We start from the raw sequence: 25,924 nt of genomic DNA, 5'->3' as shown, positions 1-25,924 counted from the left end.
GGTGGAGGCCCTGCCCCCGTCTCATGAATATGCAGCGCTATTAGCATACCGGGGAGTCCCCGCCCCCACATCGGCAGAGCTGGCCGGCGGCCCCTCAGACGGCCATTTGTATATCACGGCGGCGGCGCAGGGACCCCCGCCCCGGGCATGGCCGGCTGGAAGGACGGCTCGGTGCAGGACAAGCACCGGCTGGTGGTGGTAGGAGGAGGCGGGGTGGGTAAGTCCGCGCTCACCATCCAGTTCATTCAGGTGGGTACAGCCGCTGGGGGCCAACGTGACTGTGAGTAGGCATGGCATAGGCTGGGGCCCCGGGGGCCACACTGGGCTTTGGTATTCAGTAACCTGCTACTTATAGGTGGGAGCTGGGCTGTTGGTAACTTGGGGCCCTGAGGCCAATAGCTGTGCAAGGAACTGTAAGCTGAATGGGGGTCACAGAGGTGCTGGGGCCCCAGGGGCCACACACTAGACTCTGTTACACAGGGATGTTCTGGTTACAGGTGGGAGTTGTGGTGGGGTTCCTGTGCAGGAATGTGTTAAGCAGAGAATAACATGGTTACATGGAGGTGCTGGGGCCCCACTAGGCTTTGCTGGGCAGTATATACTGGCTATAGGTGAGAGTTGGGCTACTAGGGGGCCTGGGGTCACTGGGCTGTGCAGGAATGTGTCAGGCATGCAATAGCCTGGTTACATGGAGGTGCTGGGGCCCCAGGGGCCCCACTAGGCTTTGCTGGGCAGTATATACTGGCTATAGGTGAGAGTTGGGCTACTAGGGGGCCTGGGGTCACTGGGCTGTGCAGGAATGTGTCAGGCATGCAATAGCCTGGTTACATGGAGGTGCTGGGGCCCCAGGGGCCCCACTAGGCTTTGCTGGGCAGTATATACTGGCTATAGGGGAGAGTTGGGCTACTAGGGGGCCTGGGGTCACTGGGCTGTGCAGGAATGTGTCAGGCATGCAATAGCCTGGTTACATGGAAGTGTTGGGGCCCCAGGGGCCACACTAGGCTTTGCTGGGCAGTATATACTGGCTATAGGTGAGAGTTGGGCTACTAGGGGGCCTGGGGTCACTGGGCTGTGCAGGAATGTGTCAGGCATGCAATAGCCTGGTTACATGGAGGTGCTGGGGCCCCAGGGGCCACACTAGGCTTTGCTGGGCAGTATATACTGGCTATAGGTGAAAGTTGGGCTACTAGGGGGCCTGGGGTCACTGGGCTGTGCAGGAATGTGTCAGACATGCAATAGCCTGGTTACATGGAGGTGCTGGGGCCCCAGGGGCCACACTAGTCTGTATTAGGCAGTCCTATGTTTGTCGTACTGGAGGCTGTGCAGGAATGTAATCCTTGCTCTCCACTAGGGTTGTAAATGTACTGGTGTTGGGTGACCTGGGGTCATATATTGGGGGGTTGTGTGGGGGCATTGGCTGTAATCTGACTGGCAGTGTTTGGGGTACAGGGCTATACCAAAGGGCAGTCAGAATCATTCTGTACCCCTGTTGTTACTGTGCTGGTATTGCCCCGCACCCTACTGTTGGGGGTGCCCTGTGTGTGTTCTGTATTTAGTGTCAGGCGTCGGATTCCTCCGGCCCAGCAGGTTCTGTTTATATGGTCCAATATCCCCCTTTCACTTTCATAAGTGTGGGGAACATCCCCCAGCCCATAGCGATCTCCGCTCCATCTCCCACTATAGACGTGCATTTAACCCTTCAGCTTCACACTGGTAACTTACAAACTTGTCAACCTTCCCCGTTTGCTTACAGTAACAATCCAGACAAACACGCATGTAATACCCAATTACTGTAACACGTGTAATCAATGTGATGAAACATGTTTGTGCACACCGCAGTCGTAATTACAGGGGTTTGCATAATCTGTACACCCCACTCTGCGGCAGGGGGACTCAGTATAGAGGGGGGGGGGGGGGGGGGGGACGACGAGGACACTAAAATGCATTTTGTTTAAATAGTTTACACTACTGGTCTCAGCATGCCCTGTCTATGGTTTACATCACCTTGTGTAACACTGGGACCATGCCCTGTGCATAGGCTGTATGAATGGATGAGCGCCTTTCCGTCTTCTGCAGATTGTAAGCCTTTGTGGTCAGGTGTTTTTGATCTTGTCGGTTACTCCACTCCCTTGTTTGTGTACTTTAACACCGAGGTGTGAGATCAGAGCACTTCCAACACACACACACACAACGAGCATCCTCCGCTAATACTGTGCCACAATCTCGCCACCTGAGCACCCACAAAGTCCTGTACCCTACATTCTACAGGGTGCGGCTGAGCATGTGGTTCACAGGTGCCCTTATCATGGGGGCATAGTACGTTCTGTCACAGAAAACAGATCCAAGTGGGGCATAGTCTAATCCTGTGGAGTTATCGGATCCTTCTTCCTATTGGTCTGTATACGGGGCTTTCTACATAAATACACTTGCCAAGGCCCCTCTGCGGGCGTATTAGTCACCACAGCAGGATGCTGTTGCTGCGTATCGCTGCACCTTTTCATGTTGATTGAATCAAACAGAATGTATTGGCAGCGCGCTGGGTTGTGAAAGTTCACTCTGACCGATCGTTGTGTTGGAACCTTTGCTGACGTTCCAAAAAATGTACAGTAATTGTCAGGAACCGTTCTGTGCTGGGTGTGCGTAGTAGTAAAAAACTCTTCTGATGGTACACGCTGGGCCAGTGATCTTTATTGGTCGATGGAGCCAATTGGACTGAACATTTAAGGTCAGAGGTCTATGGATGCGAGTATTCCTTGGTACCGGATCGTTTCGACGTTCCTGCACTGGTGATCTGGCCGCTGGGATGCCGGCCGCATCCCAAAAGAACCATAGGGCCAAGTGTTCTTTAATGCTTGTCCCCCTTTCACTGCATCGCCCAGGGGCTCGTTCTGGTGCTGATCAGCGACTAAGTAGCACTATTTGGGACTATCTGAAATGCATATGTTTCTAGGTGCCCGCAAGTAAAGGGCACCCGACGGGAGAGATTCCGTTTTATTGCCATTGGGTGCCCGTTATTTCTTCTTTTTAATACATTAGGCATTTGGGCACCAATAATGCAGTTTCGGCACCGTAATAACTACTTTGCATGGGTTTAGCCACTTTACGCATCTAGTCAGTGCATATAGGTGCCCACCGCACTCTCAGAACAGCTGAATATCACCCATCGGGCACCAATAATAAGTGTGATTATTTACTATGATTGGCGTAGGTAATTTCTGAACAGTGGTAAGGAGTGGTAGCGAAATGTGTTAATTATTTCTGAGCAGAGCGTTGTCCCCCCAAACCCCCCCCCCCCCACAGCTCCGATCCAGTCCAGAGTGTGACGCCATGGCTGTCTTGTGGTTGGATGTGACACAGCTGTTGTCCAGGCAGTTTGTTTCTGGCTGTCATTTGCTGACCTGTCACAAGATCCGCACCCCCCCCCCCCCCCCCCCCCTGTCCTCTCATGTTGTGTTTTCATTTTTAGCTGCATAGTTGGCGGTACAGGGACATTAGGCCTACCAGCTGGGAATTGGTGCTATAGGTAGCGGAGGGTGACTGCTTTATAAATGGGATACTGGCCGCGTCTGCAAGCTTACCGCCTGTTCCGTGGGCTTTCGGCACCTGACTGCAGTCATTACGGATAATGCAATATATTTACGCATAATTTAACCATTTGACAGCTACAAATCTCCTGTGTACTTCTTAATGAATGTGATGGAATCTGCCCTTAGATTCACCCCCCGAAACTCTGAGAAACATTTGACTACTACAGTTGACACAGAAATTGTGCCCTAAAGTTGGAATAAACGCTTGTTCGAGTAATGATTCCTGTACTCTGCATTCCTAAATATAGCATCTTATTATAGTCCTCCTGTATCTGGATACAGAGCATGTATCCTATTAGCCCCAATGCATTTTCAGCTGTAAATATCACGATTCGGATGACCAATAGGCATTATCGCGTTATCCAGTTAGCTTCCATCTTTATGGTCTGAAAATGGACCCACGGTCCCAGGAAAACCTATGGGTTATGGCGGGTCCGGCGGCTTTACCGGAGATTATGCTTTGTGTGTGCATTTTACTGGATAAGAGCAGGAATTGGGGGGAAACGGACGCCCGCATCGCGCCTAAAAGAATAGCGGATTCCGTGGCTGCTTATCATTATTGTGTAATACCCGATAAGAGACGATATCTGTGAAAAAGACACCGGCATCGAGGCCTACAGAATATCCCGTGGCAACGCTATTTGCAGCAGTAAAGTACTTTCAAGATCCCCTCCCCCCCCCCAAAGTTGCTCCCAGTGTACCAGACACCAGATTATTACTTTTATCGCAATGGAATTAGTAGAAAGTTGCAGATCAAGCGTAACTATACGTGGCGGGAGGCATGGCGCCGTCGGTTAGCGACTTAGTCGCACACATTTGTACATGAAATGTCGGCGCTAGTAGTCCCCTTTTATCTGAGGCATATTTTGATAAAAGACACTGGCTGGATGTGTGGCGCTGCTTAGTTGCAAATCACGATGGTTTGGCTTGATTTCAGCAATGGCGGAAGTGGGCACGTCTGCGGGCATGTTAGAACTGAGACGTATACTAGATATGATACATAAAAACAACCATTGATCTTTTCCAAGGAGCTTGCTGACACTTCCCAGGTGCGTGGGTTGACTTCCTAGTCAGATCTGAGGGATTATTGGTGATGATTAGATTTGAATCTGTCCTATCAGGGTAACTCTGGAGGGATGTGTATATGGCGTTGTCCTGTACTGACACGCGTCGGTGCGGCTTATCAAATGGCTGCCCGGACTACTGTTTGCTCTCTCCCCCAAAATAAAGCCGTTATTACAGTATCACAGTCAGAGGAACGTGCCTGGGGTCTTAAGTGTCACCTCGAGAGTGATCGGGTGACTGTGAAACCACACACGGCTTCTAAGCAGTTGGGAGTAAATCTAGGACTTGTGTTCTGTGCAGGTTTGAAACGGCTGCTGACCATCGATTAGGGCCAGACAAAAGGGACGCTAGCTATTCAATTGCTTTCTCATGAGTTCCATGGGGACCCATTGTTCCTGACAACAGAATGCTTCCCAAATTAGAGAATTTTTTTTTTTCTTTAGATGGGCGAAGCAGCTTTGCCAGGCTAATCCTTGCGTTTTGTGCCCCCATCCGCAATATGTGATGGGCATTAGCCTATTGGCACGGACAATTGAATAGCCCCCGTCTCATTATACAAAATCTGTTTCCATGGTAAAAGTATTATATACCCTGCCCTCAAATTGGCAAAGATGTGCGTTTTTTGTTTTGACCGTTCTATATCGCAGGCTGGGTTTTGGAGGAAACTGGCGATATTACAGTTTGGAAATAAAAACATTCTCACCCCCCTCTTTCCATAATGACCTACTACTTGACAGTGTCCTGGTCCTTTATGATCTTCTGGGGTACTCTGCAGACTGTTTGGGGGTACTTGAAAATAATATTGGTAGTGGCAGAAGAATATGTCTCCCGTTGTCGTGGAGACGAACCATGATGCATCACTTCCAGTTCCGTCTGCCGCATCATAAGCAACTCCTCGTGCTTTTGCCCGACCCCCAATCCACTTGGAGCTACCCGCGCTGCCCTCAGACATCACCGATCACCTGCTCTGCACTGACACGGGTGGAAAAAGCAGCGGCATTAATTCCACCGGCCTTATTAGGAACACCAGAGACAGCCTGACACAGAGGGGCCCGATTCCTGACCGCACACTACTCCTCCGCTACTACTAAATTTAAGGACAGGCATACCGCTCGCTTCCACTCCACTCGTAAGTACTGTGGATATTTCATATTGAGAGGAGGGGTAATCATAAATGACCAGCCAAATCAAGGGGTACAGGAGAGAAAAAGGTTAGGACCTGCTGATCTGATTCCTAGTTGGCTAGCTGTGGGTTAGGTTGGCAGGCATACAGACATTTATGGGAAGATCTCCCCCTTTGTCTAAACAGTTCATGTAATTAAATTTTAAGTTTTTTTTTTAATTACATTTTATCAACAGAACAAGAACTACTTACTGATATCACAGCGCTACAGGAACATGTAAGAGACAGTAATTGCTCACAATTGCCGCATCGTTATGAATGAAGAACAGTATAGGGCCATCGTAAATAATTAAAAACTCATACAGCGGCCATTGTAGTTAGAGATATGGGGCAATTATAATTAATAAAAAATAAGTGGAGAAAGTTTTATTTTTAAAAAGTACTGGGGGCACTTTGATTTACCCCACCCCCTCCCTTCCTGTTACCCACAAGGGAGGGGTACCAAGAATGTGGCATTGTGCCAAGCATCCCTAGGTGGGCTTGGACCCCATCCTAGAGGGAGAATAAAATAGTGCAGTCAGCGCATTGTATTATTCACCCTCTGAACCCACTGTGACCGTAAAGAATGAAAGTCGTAAAAAAAAAAAAAAAAACATGTTGAACCTTTTCATGCATCAACATATTGTCTGTCAATCTAATGACTTTGACCTAGACATACACTACCTAATGACCCCATACTGCTGCGACATCCAATCAGAAATGAGATTTGAGCTGCCAGGCGCATGTGTAATAATGGAAGCCAGTGTTTGGTTGCTGTGGAGAGTTGGTGGTAACTATCAGCAGCAGCTAACAGACTGTGAGAAAATCTGATCCTAGACCAGTGGTTCCCAGACGCAGACTTCAAGGCACCCCTGCAGAGCAGGTTTTAAGAATATCCCTGCTTAGGCACAGGTGACTTTATTAGTACCTCGGTCAGTTTGTCTATACCATCTGTGCAAAAGCAGGGACATCCCTGAAACCTAGAATGTTGGGGAGGACCGCGTTTGGTGGCCGTGAAAGGGCCTTACTCAGCTTTGATTGCAAAGCAAAAATGCCACAGAACTGGGAAAAACCATGCTGCGCTGCAAGTGGGGCAGATGTAACGTGCGGGGTGTTCAAACTGAAATCTAAATTGTCCTGTTAAAATAAAGCAGCCAATATTTACCCTGCAAAGAAACAAAATAACTCCCCCCAAATCCCTGCACATGTTACATCTGCCCGCCTGCAGCGTAGCATGGTTTTGCACTTTTTCACACTGCTGGCAACGCTGAATCTGTCCCAAAGTTTCCACTCTCACACAAGTCCATAACCGTTTGCAGAAAGTTTGTTTTTAGGTATATTATTTTATATGAGAGCTGAACAACATGTTTGTCTCCGTATTCTTGTGAAATAACGTGTGTAACATTACCAATCCCAGGTCTGCGGATGAGATAATGACGTAACCCCTCAGTAATGTGGTAACGGCACTCGGCTGATTCCTGTTGTAATTGCATTTAACACCCAATATATGAACCTGTCATCGCTTGCTCAAGAATAACCTACGCCCTGTCCCAGGTGTATTTACCACTCTCATTATTATATCGCTCTTGCCAGCCTACCTGAGTTGGATTGAAAGCTCTGTGGGGCAGGGACTAGAGTTGTATCAGGACTATTATTCACCACGCACTATACAGGAGTATTTTAGACCGTCTGCTGTCATCTGCGCTTGCTGTGCGGAATGTGTGGTGAAATGCATCCTGGAACGTGCGCCATTTCATTTTTCAGCAGAAGTCCGCAGTTAGCGTTGCTTGGTTACGCAGAATCGGCATATTTAATCATTTATTTGTCTCACCCAAACATGCCGCCGGGCTGTTATTGCATTCTCTTGGATATAGTGTGAATGGGACCCGTGTGGCTCGACCCTGGTTATCCGTTCACACTGTCCAGCAACCCGGGTCCGATCCAGGATTAACTCTTCTTTTAATCCGGGTCGGAATTCCCTTTCACACCGCATGTTGAACCGGGTCAGACCCAGGTTATTTGTGCGATGTGAGAGGGATATAACTAAGATGGGAGTTCTATTGAAGATGGAATGTTGCTATCGGCACCCAATCACAATCTACGTGTTTATTTAGCACCTTCTAGAAAATAATAGATAGAATTTGGTTGCCGATAGCAACACACTGCCGAGTGATCTAGATCAGGACAGATCCCTCTGCGCACATCGCTGACACCTGCTGTGCATGCTGAGCGAACCCAGTGTTCTCTGGTGGGAACTTGGACGATCGAACTAGATTTATTCCGCAGGCTAGACTGATCCAGCCCGGCAATAGCGACGTGCGGGGGCGCACGTGGGGGGTACACACACGGAGCGTTCCGTGCTTAATTTTTATACCCCGTTCACACCAGCCTAGTCCTTGCATTTTCTGGTGTGAGGGGGAGAGACAGCGCTGGGAGGGCACCCATGTGCAACAGCGGGTCCAGGCAGCGACAACAGGGAGCTTGTAGCCGGGAGGCGGGACAGGAAGCGCTGCTGAATTTGAAAAGACTGTCCGGACGCTGATTGGCTGAGAGCGTCCGGCCAGTCTTTTCAATATGTTTTCAAATTCAGCAGAGCTTCCCGCCCGGCAAATAGCGCCCAGACCCTTCTGCCCACCACCCGCTGCCCGGATCAGTAGCTTTCACACCGGCCTGGTCGCGGGAGCAACCTTGTTAGCTAGCAGGGTTGAAATCCCGGCAAATTTTCCTGGGAATTTGGCCAAGCGCTAGTCGCGGGTTGTTTCAGGGGCCAACCTGGGAATTTTGGTTGGTGTGAAGGGGGTATTAGAAATAGGGCTGAATTTCCCCCCTTGTGTAAGGGGCCTTTAGTGTGTTGTCAAGTGATTAATTTTAAATATGGGCCAGTTCCGCATGGGGAGCAGTGATCCCTATTCCATTTCTTGCTTGGAGGCAGCCCTCCTGCAACTTTCAGGGGAACCTAGTGAATGATGGATGTTCTCGGTGCCCACAGATGGGATTTCTGGGCTTGGAACTCTAGTGGTAGGCGGGGTGTTGGTTGGAGAAGAAACGTTACCGGACTCTTAAAATGGACAAATCCTTCGTCCAGGGTTTTGAGGTGACCACGATGGACACTGATAATCTTGCCCCCTGCTGTGCTCTAGACCAGTGTTCCCCTCATCCTTGGTCTTCAAGTACCCCCAACAGTTCATATTTTCCAGGTCACCCATGTGGTTTTGAAATGTAACAGTTGGTGATAGACGGCGCACCGGCTGGGTGACTCGGGAAACCTGCACTGTTATGGGGTACTTGAGGACGGGTTGGGAACCACTGGTCTAGAGCATGAAGTCATCGCTACCTCTGGGAAGGTGGGGGGAGTGATTGGCAGCAGGCCTCAGCCCGGTCCCGACCAGCCGTCTGACTTGGTGTATTGTCCGACTTTGGGAACACACAAGTGTGAGCTTACACTAAGGACTTAACATCCTGCTACGTACACAAACCGTGTGTCACCCTTTTGTACTGTGAAATGTCACTGGCTGTGTAAATATTGAGATATATTTACTCGTATACCTTTGATCTCGCAGCTCTCTGCCTGGCACCCTATCTTAGGAAACTGCAGCTGAAGGTCGATGCTGTACCTGCACGGACCCTATAATAGCTTTCAGCTTGTATCAAATACAAAAAATGTATTTCTGTTGTTCAGGATGCGGGGGGGGGGGGGGGGTGTTCTGACAGATGTTTGTACTCGCTGGCCTTATGCTGGATCCCTGAGACTTGTACCTTGTACTTGTACCAGGTGTCACACTGTGCTGTATTCAGAAAGAATATATATAATCGAATATAATAGTGCATCCCTACCCCAATCAAGTGACCCTAAAACCCAGACACCCTAATCGCATGGATGGTGTAATGGTTATAGCGTTACTGCTCACAGCGCTGAGGTCCTGGGTTCTATCCCCACCATGTGTTATATATACGGGGCAGTACGGATGGTGTAATGGTTATAGCATTACTGCCTCACAGCGCTGAGGTCCTGGGTTCTATCCCCACCATGTGTTATATATACGGGGCAGTACGGATGGTGTAATGGTTATAGCATTACTGCCTCACAGCACTGAGGTCATGGGATCTATCCCCACCATGTGTTATATATACGGGGCAGCACGGACGGTGTAATGGTTAGCATTACTGCCTCACAGCACTGAGGTCATGGGTTCTATTCCCACCATGTGTTATATATACGGGGCAGTACGGATGGTGTAATGGTTAGTATTACTGCCTCACAGCACTGAGGTCATGGGTTCTATCTCCACCATGTGTTATATATGCGGGGCAGTACGGACGATGTAATGGTTACCATTACTGCCTCACAGCACTGAGGTCATGGGTTCTATCCCCACCATGTGTTATATATACGGGGCAGTACGGACGGTGTAATGGTTACATTACTGCCTCACAGCGCTGAGGTCATGGGTTCTATCCCACCATGTGTTATATATACAGGGCAGTACGGACGGTGTAATGGTTAGCATTACTGCCTCACAGCACTGAGGTCATGGGCTCTATCCCCACCATGTGTTATATATACGGGGCAGTACGGATGGTGTAATGGTTAGCATTACTGCCTCACAGCACTGATGTCATGGGTTCTATCCCCACCATGTGTTATATATACGGGGCAGTACGGACGGTGTAATGGTTAGCATTACTGCCTCACAGCACTGAGGTCATGGGTTCTATCCCGACCATGTGTTATATATACGGGGCAGTACGGACGGTGTAATGGTTACATTACTGCCTCACAGCACTGAGGTCATGGGTTCTATACCCACCATGTGTTATATATATGGGTCAGTGCGGACGGTGTAATCGTTAGCATTACTGCCTCACAGCGCTGAGGTCCTGGGTTCTATCCCCACCATGTGTTATATATACGGGGCAGTACAGATGGTGTAATGTTTACATTACTGCCTCACAGCACTGAGGTCATAGGTTCTATCCCCACCATGTGTTATATATACTGGGGCAGTACGGACGGTGTAATGGTTACATTACTGCCTCACAGCACTGAGGTCATGGGTTCTATCCCCACCATGTGTTATATATACGGGGCAGTACAGATGGTGTAATGGTTAGCATTACTGCCTCACAGCGCTGAAGTCATGGGTTCTATCCCCACCATGTGTTATATATACGGGCAGTACGGATGGTGTAATGGTTACATACTGCCTCACAGCACTGAGGTCATGGGTTCTATCCGCACCATGTGTTATATATACGGGGCAGCACGGATGGTGTAATGGTTAGCATTGCTGCCTCACAGCACTGAGGTCCTGGGTTCTATCCCCACCATGTTTTATATATAGGGGGCAGCACGGACAGTGTAATGGTTATAGCATTACTGCCTCATAGCGCTGAGGTCATGGGTTCTATCCCCACCATGTGTTATATATACGGGGCAGTGCGGACGGTGTAATCGTTAGCATTACTGCCTCACAGCGCTGAGGTCCTGGGTTCTATCCCCACCATGTGTTATATATACGGGGCAGTACAGATGGTGTAATGTTTACATTACTGCCTCACAGCACTGAGGTCATGGGTTCTATCCCCACCATGTGTTATATATACGGGGCAGTACGGATGGAGTAATGGTTAGCATTACTGCCTCACAGCGCTTATATACGGGGCAGTACGAATGGTGTAATGGTTAGCATTACTGCCTCACAGCGCTGAGGTCATGGGTTCTATTCCCACCATGTGTTATATACACGGGGCAGTACGGATGGTGTAATGGTTAGCGTTACTGCTCACAGCACTGAGGTCCTGGGTTCTATTCCCATCATGGCCCTAACTGTGTGGAGTTTGTATATTCTCCCTGTACTTGCGTGGGTTTACTCCGGGGGGGCTCCGGTTTCCTCCCACAATTCAAAAATATACTGGTAGGTTAATTGACTCCCAATTAAATTAACCCTACAATGTCTGTGTGTGCGTAAACATGTGGTAGGGAATATAGATTGTAAGCTCCACTGGGGCAGGGACTGATGTGAATGTTCCAATATTCACTGTACTGCGCTGCTGCATATGTGTGCGCTGTATAAATAGCTGGTAATAAAGAATAACCCCTAACTCTAAAGGGCAGACCAGATGGGCAATTTAGTTCTTATCTGCTGTCAAATTCTATTTTACTACCTCTGAAGGCGGGAAGGGTTTCCGGCCCATCCCAGTACTGCAGTGTGCGCTTTCCAGCCCATCCCAGTACTGCAGTGTGCGCTTTCCAGCCCATCCCAGTACTGCAGTGTGCGCTTTCCAGCCCATCCCAGTACTGCAGTGTGCGCTTTCCAGCCCATCCCAGTACTGCAGTGTGAGCTTTCCAGCCCATCCCAGTACTGCAGTGTGCGCTTTCCAGCCCATCCCAGTACTGCAGTGTGCGCTTTCCAGCCCATCCCAGTACTGCAGTGTGCGCTTTCCAGCCCATCCCAGTACTGCAGTGTGCGCTTTCCAGCCCATCCCAGTACTGCAGTGTGCGCTTTCCAGCCCATCCCAGTACTGCAGTGTGCGCTTTCCGGCCCATCCCAGTACTGCAGTGTGCGCTTTCCAGCCCATCCCAGTACTGCAGTGTGCGCTTTCCAGCCCATCCCAGTACTGCAGTGTGCGCTTTCCAGCCCATCCCAGTACTGCAGTGTGCGCTTTCCAGCCCATCCCAGTACTGCAGTGTGCGCTTTCCAGCCCATCCCAGTACTGCAGTGTGCGCTTTCCAGCCCATCCCAGTACTGCAGTGTGCGCTTTCCGGCCCATCCCAGTACTGCAGTGTGCGCTTTCCGGCCCATCCCAGTACTGCAGTGTGTGCTTTCCGGCCCATCCCAGTACTGCAGTGTGCGCTTTCCGGCCCATCCCAGTACTGCAGTGTGCGCTTTCCGGCCCATCCCAGTACTGCAGTGTGCGCTTTCCAGCCCATCCCAGTACTGCAGTGTGCGCTTTCCGGCCCATCCCAGTACTGCAGTGTGTGCTCTCCGGCCCATCCCAGTACTGCAGTGTGCGCTTTCCGGCCCATCCCAGTACTGCAGTGTGCGCTTTCCAGCCCATCCCAGTACTGCAGTGTGCGCTTTCCAGCCCATCCCAGTACTGCAGTGTGCGCTTTCCAGCCCATCCCAGTACTGCAGTGTGCGCTTTCCAGCCCATCCCAGTACTGCAGTGTGCGCTTTCCAGCCCATCCCAGTACTGCAGTGTGCACTATTTGCCCTTACTGGGAAGTGTTCTAGCCGGCATACGTTAAAGCAATCCTAGACTTGATTATCATGTCGTTTTGTAATGGATCGTATTGAAACCAATGAGGATTATTATTGGCTGCCTGTGTTGCTGTGTGGGGCACAGTTGTGCTGCTGTGTTTGTGTCATCAGCCACAACGTGATGTGATAAAGGTTCCATCTCTATTGTGTGTTCCCCGGTTGCTATGTCACTGGCTGGTGCCTCTGGGTGTGATCTCCCCGTGTTCGCTGCTTGTTTTTGTATCACTAAGCTGTCGCTGTGGTTTTGCGCTCACGCTCGGTGGTCACTTTGAAGACGATTGTCTCTCTGCCAGCTTACTAACCAGGAAACTGAGAACTGGCGCTGACACAAGCGCGTGGGCGCAGTGTAAATAATGTGTTAGCACCACTTATTTCTTTGCACCTTGGTGTCGGCTCACCGTTGTGATTCCCGGCAGCGTCTTTCCAGTAACTGACCGCAGCAGCGTTCCCTGGGTGTCCGTCATGTGGGGGGGGGATGCGGTGGGCAAATCGAGACCATTCAGGTCAATCACTATTTGTCAATGCATGAAAAAAAGTTGACATACCTTAGGTCAGCATGGTCAAAAGGTCGACACAAGCAATATGTCGACATGAAAAGTTTTTTTTTTTTTTTACAGTACTTGTGTAGTTTCACGGCGGCAGCTTACGCTACGTTATCAGCGTAGCCCAACGGCTGCCTAGCGTAGTCTGCGCAGTGTCACCGTGAGGCAGCTACTCACCGTACTCACCGCACTGTTGCTGGGAACTGCATCTCTGTTCCCGGCGTCCCTGGCACGCCTAGTGAGCGCCTCTCATACAGCGCCGGCGCCCGCATGATCCGCTCACTGACGCAGAGGCGCTCCATCTGTCTGAGACACAGGAGCGTCTGATACGCTTCTGCTACGGGCTCGGCGGCTCGCTGCACTCGCCACACTTTATAAGATCAACTCCACGCCGCCGTGGATAGTGGGGTGTGAAAGGTCGGGAGGACGCGTAACGCGTCTAATGTAGCGGGAACAGTACGCTGGCTCTGACAGGGACGCTGGCTACATTAAGCGGCTTCAGGAACATTACGCTACGCTTATTCTGACAGGGACGCTCGCGGAAACACTACGCTACTTTTAACTACGCTGGCCGCGGGAACACTACGCTCATTCTGACAGGGACGCTGACTACGTAACTGCCGCCATGAAACTACACAAGTACCAAAAAAACTTTACCATCCAAGTGAACATAGTGATTTTATAATAGTTTGCCATGCGAGGGGTGCGGTACATTTATGCAGGGTCCACTAAATCCCACAAGAAACTAGCCAACCCCCTTTTTTATTTTATTTTTTATGCCGACCGTTTTTATCCGTCGATCTGTCCTGTTGACCTACTGACCTGTTGACCTTATAGAGTTTCCACTAGGGTGCAGGGGCGCTGCATTTTCCGGATGGAAGATGGCGTGGCCTGCCAGGGAGCCCCGCCGACATCGCTATTGAGGGAGATCCGGCCCCGCTGACATCACTACTGGGGCACCAGCCTGTGGTGTCCGTCAATGGCTCCAGCTCCCAGCGCGGCCTGCTAACTCCTCGCTGGGGATCCCAGCCGGCCTTAATCCTCGTTACAGCGAGCTCTGGAAATCTGATAGTCAGAAAGGTATTTCTCCCCCCCCCAGCAGTTGTGAATCATCCGAGGTCCCGCTCGGCCTCCGAGCACTTGGCTGGGGTACAGGGCGCTCGCTCCAGGCTATGAAGTAATGCTGCATAGTATTTTGGTCCTGTGGGAATCTTGGCTTTGCCGCTGAGTGACTGCATCGCTGTGATGTCACCGGTGACATTAACCGCTTGTCTGCCATAAATCTGTTCCGCTTGCTGCTGCTGCTGCTGTTAAGCTGGGCTCTCAGAAGACTTCTATTAAACCACTTGACTTTGAGCCTCCTCTTTTTGTTTCCCTATGGTTTGCGGCCTTCCGGTAGATTTCGGGGAAGTCTGTTCGCTTGCCCAGCAGCAAGATTGTCATGAATTAGGTCGACATGGCTAAGGTCAACACAAGCATTAGGTGGAGTGAGCACGGTACACTGATAGTTTCCATGTCGACTTACGTCAAAAGTTGGGTCAAAAAAAAAAAAATGACACTCATGTTGATCCTTCCCATTGTGGACTTAATGCTTGCGTCGACCCATTCCATGAGTCGACCTTAGCCCTGTCGGCCTTTAGTATCTTGATCTTCATAGTGTCGATCCTACGCCGTATACCCATGCTGAGGGGGTGACATGGGTCTCCCTTATCATAAGAGCAAAGACGCTCTGGGACCGCAACATCGTCTCTTGAGCGTTCTTGCTGGCCTGTAACGGAAGACATCCCCCCCCCCCCTTCACATCAGAGTCGCCATTTCACCCCCATTAAACTCCGCTCATATTAACGCTGCACCCCAAAACTTTTATACCTCAAATGGGATGATCCCACAATCTGCCGACTGTTGGAATAAGATTATCTTACACCGTTATACAGAAACCTTTACATCAGACAAGTACAGAGTGCACAATGAAATAGGGTGAGGGTCCCTTTAAGAAGCGGGAGGAGGGAGACTATTAGGCGTTCGGGGTCCCTGGCTGAGTGTAGGGATTTCCTCTGTACATTTACCCAAACGTGGTGACACTGAGCTCGTGAGTTTCTGTGCAATCATCTGCAGCCGGCGTCGTGTCTGAGAGATAATGAGGCGACAGAAATAGTTTGTAGTATGTAAATAAGAATGCGTTCGACACTGTGAGGGGGGAAACCCGGGCTGGAAACCCCCTGCTGTTATATTATATTATAATTGTGCTGCCTGCGAACCGGCTACTGAGTGTAAATGAGAATTCTACTGATATAAACATCGGGCATCTTCGCCGACACCTAAACGATGACGCTCGCCAATCTTTGCTCTCATCAGTCCGCTGGTATTAGGTTCCACCTTGCGCTTATTGTTTAGTTTTATTGCTGCGTTTTTGTTTTTTTACTCTGTGGAGGATGAGCCCCCGACCTGTACACAGTTTCTGGGCTCATTCTGAGGTGGTTTTGCTGTGTTTCGTAGTGTGCTGGCCCGTTCTCCCATAGACGGAATGTCGGACTAGGTCAGCAGCTGCTGGGCCCCGTGTCTGCTGCCCGTTTAGGGTCTCTGTAGACCGCAGCCCCCCCCCCCCCCTCCCAGAACATGATAACTTTAAGGGGCTTTAATTAGATGATGGAATCTTAAGCTGCCTTTCCCTAAATATACTGCGTACGTCATGTCGGATGGCGTAGACGTGGCTTAATTTAAATGAAACCTGTCGCTTTATTTTTATTCTACAAAAAAAAACCCGAGCTGGAGAGGGGGGGGGGGGGGTCCCGCGGGCAGTAATAGCTGGCATCCACATATTGCTTCTGCCAGCGTATGACTAGCTCTGCTCTTTACATGAATGGACAGATACAAATGTAGTATTTAATGGCAAAACCAAATGAAGACGCCGCGTGCACTTTGGGCCTGATTCAGAACTGTTCACTTGGCTACATGTAATCGCAGCCTAGCGAACCCTTTGTGTGCGAGGGTTTGCGCCCGCACAAACGGATTAGTCCCATTGAGAATCAGCCCCTCTATTCTGCTGCCTGAATTCCCCTCCCCACATCATGTCACTGCCCCTGTGGGTGTGGTATGATTCACCGACAGTCATTATCCTGACTGCCTGGTCTCAGACAGCGTGGCCAGCGCAACAAAGCCCCTTGCGGGCTCACTGCGCTCGCCACGCTGCCTATTCTATTCTCCATCTATGGGGGTCGTGGAACCCCACGAGGAAAAATAGCCGACGGCCGTCAGGAACCCGGCCGTCGGTGTTTTAACAGTCGGGATCCTGGCGTTGGGTTAATGACTGTCGGGACCCCGTCCGGCACCTACCCCTGTCACATGTAGCCCTGTCCTCACTGACACATCACTCATCTCCTTATATACTCTGTGCTGCTGGGACCCCTCTCCTCTCACTATTTAACGCTGTCTGTGGCTTCCTGCTACCTCCATTCCCCTCCTCATCTAACTACACTGGCCATGCAACATGCAGTCCTGCCCTTACTAACACATCACTCATCTCCTGATATACTCTGTGCTGCTGGGGACCCTGCTCCTCCCACTATATAGCTCTCAGGCTGTGTGCCATATTATGATGTCATTTGTGAATAGCAGGTCTGAACATCTAAGCTAGGCTTATATTATAATTTGCCCATGATTAGTGTGCACACAGGTAGAAAATCTGCAATGGTTTCCCATTTATAATTCCTAGCATACCTGCTCTTCCTTTCAGGCCCTTGTAGTTCATCAAGAGCAGCAAATGTACACGTTGCCGATGCCTGTTCAAAACTAAGGAGGCCTATTTTTAGTGTATACAGGCTGCAAATATGACGTGCTGCTCCCTCTGACCACTAGGTGGCAGGGTGGGAAAGTTTCTGCAGGTCAGGCTCTCCCCAGAAAACTCTGTTAAAGGGGACACAGTCTGTAAACGAGAACTGGAGGGTGGGCTGGAATCTGCTGATATTTATTTGTGGGTGATTTGCACCAGATTCCGAGACCATTAACAAATCCAGTCACCGGTATACAGCACTGCTACCGGTAACACCTGCATTGGTGCATGCTGTATTACTGTGCTGATAGAGTGCAGCAATGCTCACCCCATATTATTGCTGCTGGATCTCTGTGTCCTCCAGGCAGCTGGAAGCTATTTTAGGCACGCACATTTTTATACTGGATGCAAGACCAGACCCTTCCTAATTAAGTAGATAAATGGTTTACTTGTCTGACGTGTGTGCGGCTCTGCTGGCGGTCAGGCGCTCTGCGCCGTCCATGCTCTCAATGTTATTGATTGATTGCTTGTCTCATTCATTATGAGATACGAGGACAGTAAATATTTCAGCAGGTTAATGCTGTGTGTACCGGCCTCTGGCACACAGTAGGGACTTTTGTGGGCTGAACCCTTCATTGTAGGAATGCTGCCAGGGCCGGCGGAGCATGGTGTGCCTGGCAGGTATACACCGCACCACTTGGCTGCTCGGTAGCCATATCTACAGCCTGGGCTCATGGAAGTACTCCCTGTTCCGCACATTTACGCTGAGGCATCAGATACAATTCAGTCGCTTTTCTGTAATGCAAAAATACGATGCTCTTGGTTGATATCGCCCAACATATCCCAAAAATAGTGTTAAACATTTCCGCATTCTCCTATACATGGTGGCATGAATCTGCATCATATATATCTAGTGTGGTCGGTTCGGGCTGACGTGGGAGAGGGGTCACACCCAAACCCCTAAAATATTAAGGCTTTAGGGACTTACCCTATAGGAGGTTAAATGGACATAATGGGTAAACTGGTAATTTTGGCTGGTATTATGCAAACAAAAACGAAACCTCTATTTGCCGATGAATTTTGGCATATGAACCACTGAGCTGTGGACCCCTACTGGTTCTTGTGTGAGTGTACGGCAGGAAGGCTGATGTAACGGTTAGTATTATAGTGTTCCCTCTAAGGTCATGGCAGGGAAGAGGGCCGAGGGGAAGAGGGCACTTCTGTGCACGCCTTTGCCATATGTGCTCCCAAAAAAGGGTGTGGCCAACTTGAGGAAGGGGCGTAGTCTCGTTTGCCACCCTAGGGGGCATGCCCAGCACTTATGGAGATGCTATGGTGCCCCGAAAATCTGCCATATTTCTCCCCCTGCAAGACGCTGTGGCCCGTGGGTGAGAGCGGCACTTGATAGGCGGTTTTAGCAGGGCACCTCTACAAGGGCAGGGCACCTCTACAAGGGCAGGGCACACTTTACATTTTAAAACTGAGCAGGGCGCGGTGCCCTGCTCGAACAGTCTAGTGGGAACTCCACATTACCACCTCACAGCGCGTAGGTCATGGGTTCCTAAGCTGTTGTAGAGTGGCAGTGCCCATGCACCCAGTTCTGCCCCCTCATTCATGGAGTAGAGTTCCACAGGGGAGCGATGAGGTTCCTGGTAATAATGTTGGCCTGTCTTATAGTGGTTCCAAGATCACATCCATCAGGCATGTCCAAACTGTGGCCCTCCAGCTGTTGTGAAACTACACAACCCAACATGCCTTGCATTAGCATTCCCTAATAGGAAAACTATGGCAAGGCATGCTGGGATGTGTAGTTTCACAACAGCTGGAGGGATATAGTTACATCATTCCCTTGAGGGGGGGGGCAAGGACAATGGGAGGGAATAGCAGTGTGGGAAACCTTAAAGGTCCTAGAGATGTCTTTCAGGGACCACAAGCCCTCTATTATTAAGCCTATAATTAGGAACCTGCTCAGTGTGTGCCAGATAAAGATAGATTTGCTGCTGTTACACTCTTGCGGTGTGATGTGCTGCATGCGTTATGTGAGGTCATGCACGCCTGCATATAAATACTCACACTCCTCTATGGAGAGATTCTGGTGGGGAGCAGGCGACACCTAGTGGAGAGAACGGCTCCTTACACCTGACTGACATCCTTTACAAATGGGCTTAGCAGTTAACCCCTTCACTGCACGCATATCTTGGCGGTTAATGATGATTCATCTCTATTTATTTAAAATCTTTAATTAGAAATGGACCTATTTTAAGGCTACAGAAAGTAACAGCGACTGATGTGAATGAGCATGGTAACCTGAATGGGGTACGGGGTGGGTGTTGATAAGAGCAGGGGTCAGGTAGTAAATTTAACTCTCCTGGAATTAGAGGTGGAGGATGGGGTTCCAGAGTTGTTGGGCTGTTTTATGTGGCACAATAAGGAAACCCAGCCGTTCTGGTGGGTGGTGGAGCAGTGGGTGCAAATGGCAGGGGTAGTATGGTTACTCTGTATTTGTATTTGTCCCCCCCCCCCCCCATTATTATGCAGCATTTTCCATTGTCTATATTCATTGACTCCGCACCTATATACCCGCTGGACAACATTAGACGCACTTTGCTTCTGTCTTGCAGTCGTACTTTGTGACCGACTATGACCCCACAATTGAAGATTCCTACACCAAGCAGTGTGTGATTGACGACCACGCTGCACGATTGGACAGTAAGTATCACTACCGCACCGCACACTGTGATTACACCGCGCGCCTTACAGCAAGTGACAGGAGTACAGATTTGCCTTATATAGTGTATGCTCAGTTTAATTCTGATTGCACACATTGAGTGCAGCGGTTGCGTAGTGCGTACCGGAGCCGGTCTTCTGCGCAGATAAAACTTATCTTCAGCATCACCAGATTACAGCGTTTCTTATATTTGATGTTCCGATCGTCCGCTGGAGTTGATGTGAATAGCGGAATGATGGAGAGCGATCTGCCTTTTTGTCCCGTAAATGAATGATAAAGAAGAGTAATGTTCCCATTGATGATCCCGGACTCCTGTAACGGGGCTGTGTGTCTTCTTTTAGTCCTGGACACTGCTGGACAGGAGGAGTTTGGGGCGATGCGGGAGCAGTACATGAGGACCGGTGAAGGGTTTCTGCTGGTGTTCTCTGTAACGGACAGAGGAAGGTAAGTCGGGGAATATTCTGTAATTAATGAGGTTTAGAAACTGGGGTATCATGGATCGGGGCAGTGGGGAGGTCAAACAGTTTCTCATGCATCTGATTGGCTGGTTCAATCTGCTGGATGTAACTTTATAGTCAGTAACTTCGAATTGTTTGGTTCCTGCGTCTGTGGAGACGGGTGCAAACTGCAGTGCTGTAGATTCCTTGTTCATTTAGTCCCATCGCAAAACGAAATCCGCAGCTGTGAGATCAGGTCTAAATAACCCCATAGAGGTAATGTATGGTTACCGCAGCCTTACAGCGAGTGCTAGCTCTTGGGAGCCAGACAGAGGGAACGTCTGGTTATTATGTTGGATATTGTGTCCTTATATCCTGCTGCTTATAAGATAATAGAAGCCAACACTCCCCATATAATACTAGTCAGAAATGTATCATCGCAGGGCATCGGGGGGGGGGGGGGGTTGGTTTCAGGGGGTCTTGTACCTAGATCCTGCCCTCTATAAACCCCTAATACTGTGTCCTAAGTAACTTCTCTGTCATTAAAGGGAAAATGGATTTTGTGTAAAATACTGAATCTGGTTATCTAGAATGTATTAAAAAATGTGTTTAACCCCTTGGGTGGTATGGCCGGAAATTTTCCGGGCTCAGCTTTTTCCCTCAGCGGGCTGTCCCGGAAAGTGAGCTGCGCCGCCGCAGCGGGCTGTCCCGGAAAGTGAGCTGTGCCGCCGCAGCGGGCTGTCCCGGAAAGTGAGCTGTGCTGCCGCAGCGGGCTGTCCCGGAAAGTGAGTTGCGCTGCCGCAGCGGGCTGTCCCGGAAAGTGAGCTGTGCTGCCGCAGCGGCCTGTCCCGGAGAGTGAGCTGCGCTGCCGCAGCGGGCTGTCCCGGAGAGTGAGCTGCGCTGCCGCAGCGGGCTGTCCCGGAGAGTGAGCTGCGCTGCCGCAGCGGGCTGTCCCGGAGAGTGAGCTGCGCTGCCGCAGCGGGCTGTCCCGGAGAGTGAGCTGCGCTGCCGCAGCGGGCTGTCCCGGAGAGTGAGCTGCGCTGCCGCAGCGGGCTGTCCCGGAGAGTGAGCTGCGCTGCCGCAGCGGGCTGTCCCGGAGAGTGAGCTGCGCTGCCGCAGCGGGCTGTCCCGGAGAGTGAGCTGCGCTGCCGCAGCGGGCTGTCCCGGAGAGTGAGCTGCGCTGCCGCAGCGGGCTGTCCCGGAGAGTGAGCTGCGCTGCCGCAGCGGGCTGTCCTGGAGAGTGAGCTGCGCTGCCGCAGCGGGCTGTCTCAGAAAATTTCCGGGCATACCTCTAATATAGAATAGGTACGTGCCAGTGGTGTCCAGTTGTGCACCACCTCTAGAGCCCCCCCCCCCCCCCATCACCTCTGCTCCGGCGATCGTACGCCGGAGCTTCCCTGACCACGCCACTTCCCCAGCTGCCAACCGCCATTAATTTTTACAGCAATGGCGTAGACGGTAGGCTCGGGGATGTTCGGGGGTACTCGGGTGCGCTCAGGGGTTCAGGCGCCGAGTCCTCCCGAGCCTGCCGCCTGAGGTCACTGCTGTGACTGGCGGCAGGGGCAGCGGCGGCGGGGGAGCTCAGCCTCCGGCGTACAAACGCCGGAGCGAAGGTTAGGGGCGGCTCCTACATTCTGTGGTGGGTTTTGCTGGAGCAGGAAGAACCCGCCCTGGTAGGTGTGTCCTGCCCCAGCAAAAGCCACCACTCAAGGGGTTAAAGGTTCCCTAATCACAGACAGTATCCCAGATTGGTGTCCAGCTGTTACTGTGAGGATTACACCAATGAGGAGGGGGATGCCAGGCGGGCGGCCATATTGGGATAACATATGAGCCATCTAGGTGTGCGGGGAGATTTTTGGCTGCTGTTCTGGGTAAAATCCCTTGGAACAATTAGAGTCTGGTTGTATGTTCTATTATAACATGGGAGAGCCACCATGTTCAGTGATCGCTACATATCAACCGTAGCGAACAGAGGACTCTATACACCAGGCATGTCCAGACTGTTGTGAAACTACACATCCCAGCATGCCTTGCCACCATTTTAGCATTCCCTAATACCAAAACTGTGGCAAGGCATGATGGGACTTGTAGTTTCACAACGGCTGGAGGGCCACAGTTTGGATATGCCTGCTGTACACTCAGCTGTGTGCTCCATCGTTCCTGACATTATGCCACACAGACCAGCTCTTATTCTCTGGGCCCGGTTGAGGTTTGCCAGGATTTGTTCCCCGTGAGTCAGTGATTTATGTAATAAAGTTTTGTGTTTTACAGTTTTGAAGAGATTTATAAATTCCAGAGACAGATTCTTCGAGTAAAAGACAGAGATGAGTTTCCCATGATCCTGGTGGGGAACAAAGCGGATCTGGAGCACCAGAGACAGGTAACGTTCATTATAAAGGTGAGGGGCAGAGAGACAGGGGGTGACACAGATCAGGGAGATGGTGAGCATGGAACACGGGGTTTGGACGATGGAATAGATAATTAGGTTGAGTTTGATGAAGGATTAAGTCTTGAAAGTTGGACAATGAACGTGGAAACCTAGTTACGGGACATACACTTATTTTGCCCTAGTTTTCATATTCTAAAGGTTTATGAAAATAAGTTTGCCACTATGGGGTATACTATGTGTCTGTACCCTGAAGGTAATGGGGTAGGTGTAGTTATATGGCCATGACCATTCCTTACAGGTCTTAGATCACATTGTCATTATCAGCTTCTGTGCTCTGTTATTTGTGTACACTATTGGCGTTAGTATAGCAGGCTCGTCCCATGATTCAGTGCTGTTCCAGCAAGTCATAGTCTGTCATTGGCCGTTTGCAGGTAACGCAGGAAGAAGGACATCAGTTGGCACGGCAACTTAAAGTTACATACATGGAAGCATCTGCAAAAATCCGGATGAATGTGGATCAGGCTTTTCATGAACTTGTGCGTGTGGTGAGGTGAGTGCAGCCATCTTGTCTGTCCCTCCCTGAAACCACAAGCCGATTAACCCCTCTTACGCCACGCTGCCTCCCAATAACAGACGCCGCTGCTACCGTACATGTAACTAGGAAGTAACCCTGTACACCATATTAGGGGTGAAGGTGGCAAGTTGCGGTTGCAACAGTGTAAAAATGGCGGCGGTGGAATTCTTTCCTCGCCGCCCTATCTTGCCCCGGACACTCTAATTTATGTTCACCGCCATATCGGTTGCCTACAAAAATCCGCTAGTCAGGAGCTGCCATCACTGTGACAGATAGCCGCACTTACTGGTGCCAGTAATTTGCGGGCAGTTGAATTGGGCCCATTGATTAGAGTTAGAACAACAAACTTCTGTTCCTGCTGTGTGCTTGGGGTAGGACCCGGCCTCTGGAGCCTATTCTGATTGACACGCTCCCCTCCGCGACTGCGCATGTGCATAAGCGGCCACGGCGCTGGGCGTTCTCGCGTTAATTCCCTGATGGCGCCAGCGGGGGGTCAGTTGCCTGATTTGTTATTAAATAACATAACTTTTCAGTTGACACCATACCGGTATCTTGGGCAACTGCCCTCCACCTGGTTGTAATTTAGGAATAAATCCGTCGGACTGATAACTGGGTCTGCTGGAAAATATATGTGATAATTCTGGGCTATGTGGGTAGATGGCATAGAATGATTAGATAAGGAACCACAAGCATACTAGTATTGTACAGTTCACGCTTGCAGCCACTAGATGGCGCTCAACTGATCAGTTTGATGTTCCTTTTGGGAACGTACAACCGCTGACTTGACTTGTCATTTTGACGGGCTGGTAACTAGTTTTATTAATAGATTTCATAATCCTACATCTGTATTAAGACCACATCTCCCATTATTTATGTCCCCAATGTTTCTTTGTACAGGAAGTTTCAGGAACAGGAATGCCCCCCTTCCCCAGGGCCCACGCGGAAGGAGAAGGACAAGAAAGGGTGTCATTGCGTCATTTTCTAAAAGAACTGGTCATTACTTTACTTCCTCCATCCAAATATTTAGCATCCTGTTGGAACATTGTCGTCTATCTCAGTGCGTGTCACCAGGATGGCCTTAATCCTCAACGCCTCCAGAGCGGCTTCTCTGCCATAGCCTTTTACCCCGGACACACGACGGCACCCTGAGACCTGGAGATGAGCAAGTTCCCCATCGCCCCCCTACACATATCGTGCCCCATCTCAACGTGCACTGTTATAAAGTGTTTTAGTCTTTTTATCTAATCCGGTTCCTCCACTGGTGATTGGTCGGTAGATCATGTGTCATGGGTGAGAACGCAGCATTAGCGGTTGATAGGGGGGTGCTGTGTTTTATAATTATGCACTGGGGGTTTTTAATCTATATATTTGTCACACTTTTCATACTCATGGTTTTTAATTTATTTCTGTTGCACCTCTGAAGCCACCAGGGATGGCACTTCTACACCTCAACAATCCAATTTTAAAGCTTTATATTTCGTTTTTTAAACACTTTGTAGCCCTTTTCAATGAATCTCAACTCACAAATCAACGGTTTGGGAAAGATTATTAAGCAACGATTTGTTTGATTTTATTTTTTTGAGTCACGCAAATGTTTAATAACTCTGGTGGCTATTGAACAGAATCTGAATCTGCGTTGGGGGTCTCATGGGCGTTGGCCCTGTACGCCGGGCCCAGTACGTAGCGTTCGACCTCCCAGCCACGGATTACCTTTCTGTGATGACGCTGACGCGGGGCCGAGATGTTCCGGCGCAGCCGGCGAGAAGAGCTCATTGTCCAGCAACTATAAGTGCCTGAGCGGAACTCTCGCGTGGGACGGATAAACCTGAAATGTTCATAGTTCGGCCTTACGAACAGGCGGAGAGCGTTTTAGCAATTGCCAAATTCTGATAATAAAGATTATTGGTTAAAATGCTGGAATGTGGCTGTTTTCTGTCTTTTCTGGTATTTTGTTTTTTGTTTTTAATGAATAAGATGTGAAATGTTCTCTTGGCATTTTGTTGGTGTATTTTCAGTTCTTTGCAGAGTGCAGCTGCTTGCAACCGGGGATGGGGTGGGGGTTGGAGGGAGGGGGGGGGGGGGTTTCTGGGATGAATTACATCAATGTACAATTCTGCTATATCAGCCAGGTGCTGGTGTGACTTTACAAGGACTCGAACAATGCAGATTTTCAGTCTCTTAATTAAGTGTCATAATATAATTGTGATATGTCCCAGATTCACGAAGTAAAAACTTCCATAGGTTTCTATAAGTAAGACTTATGATTTAGGAGACGACTGCCTGCAACGTTGCAGACAAGGATACAATAGGAATACTAGGACCAGGCAGCAGTCTCCTCCCCCCTTTAATAACCAGGTAGGCTATTTATAACCCTGATACATTTGTTTTCAGTCCTTTATGATGAAAAGC

The 25,924-nt window shown here is 49.9% G+C and overlaps 1 protein-coding gene across 1 annotated transcript; it reads left to right on the top strand.

Annotated features, from left to right (window-relative positions):
* Window positions 1–25,435, top strand: RRAS2 (RAS related 2). Its single transcript, XM_083164656.1, has 6 exons — window positions 1–249; window positions 20,009–20,096; window positions 20,457–20,559; window positions 22,824–22,932; window positions 23,373–23,491; window positions 24,413–25,435. The coding sequence occupies exons 1-6, from the start codon at window positions 148–150 to the stop codon at window positions 24,498–24,500; spliced, it is 609 nt and encodes a 202-aa protein (XP_083020782.1). The 5' UTR covers window positions 1–147; the 3' UTR covers window positions 24,501–25,435.
* Window positions 25,436–25,924: the final 489 nt, after the last annotated feature.

The sequence above is a fragment of the Crinia signifera genome, chromosome 11 (assembly GCF_055691185.1).
Source record: "Crinia signifera chromosome 11, ASM5569118v1, whole genome shotgun sequence".
Lineage (NCBI taxonomy): Eukaryota > Metazoa > Chordata > Amphibia > Anura > Myobatrachidae > Crinia > Crinia signifera.
The sequence above is the reverse complement of the archived record's forward strand: the minus strand, read 5'-3'. Positions and strand labels throughout refer to the sequence as shown.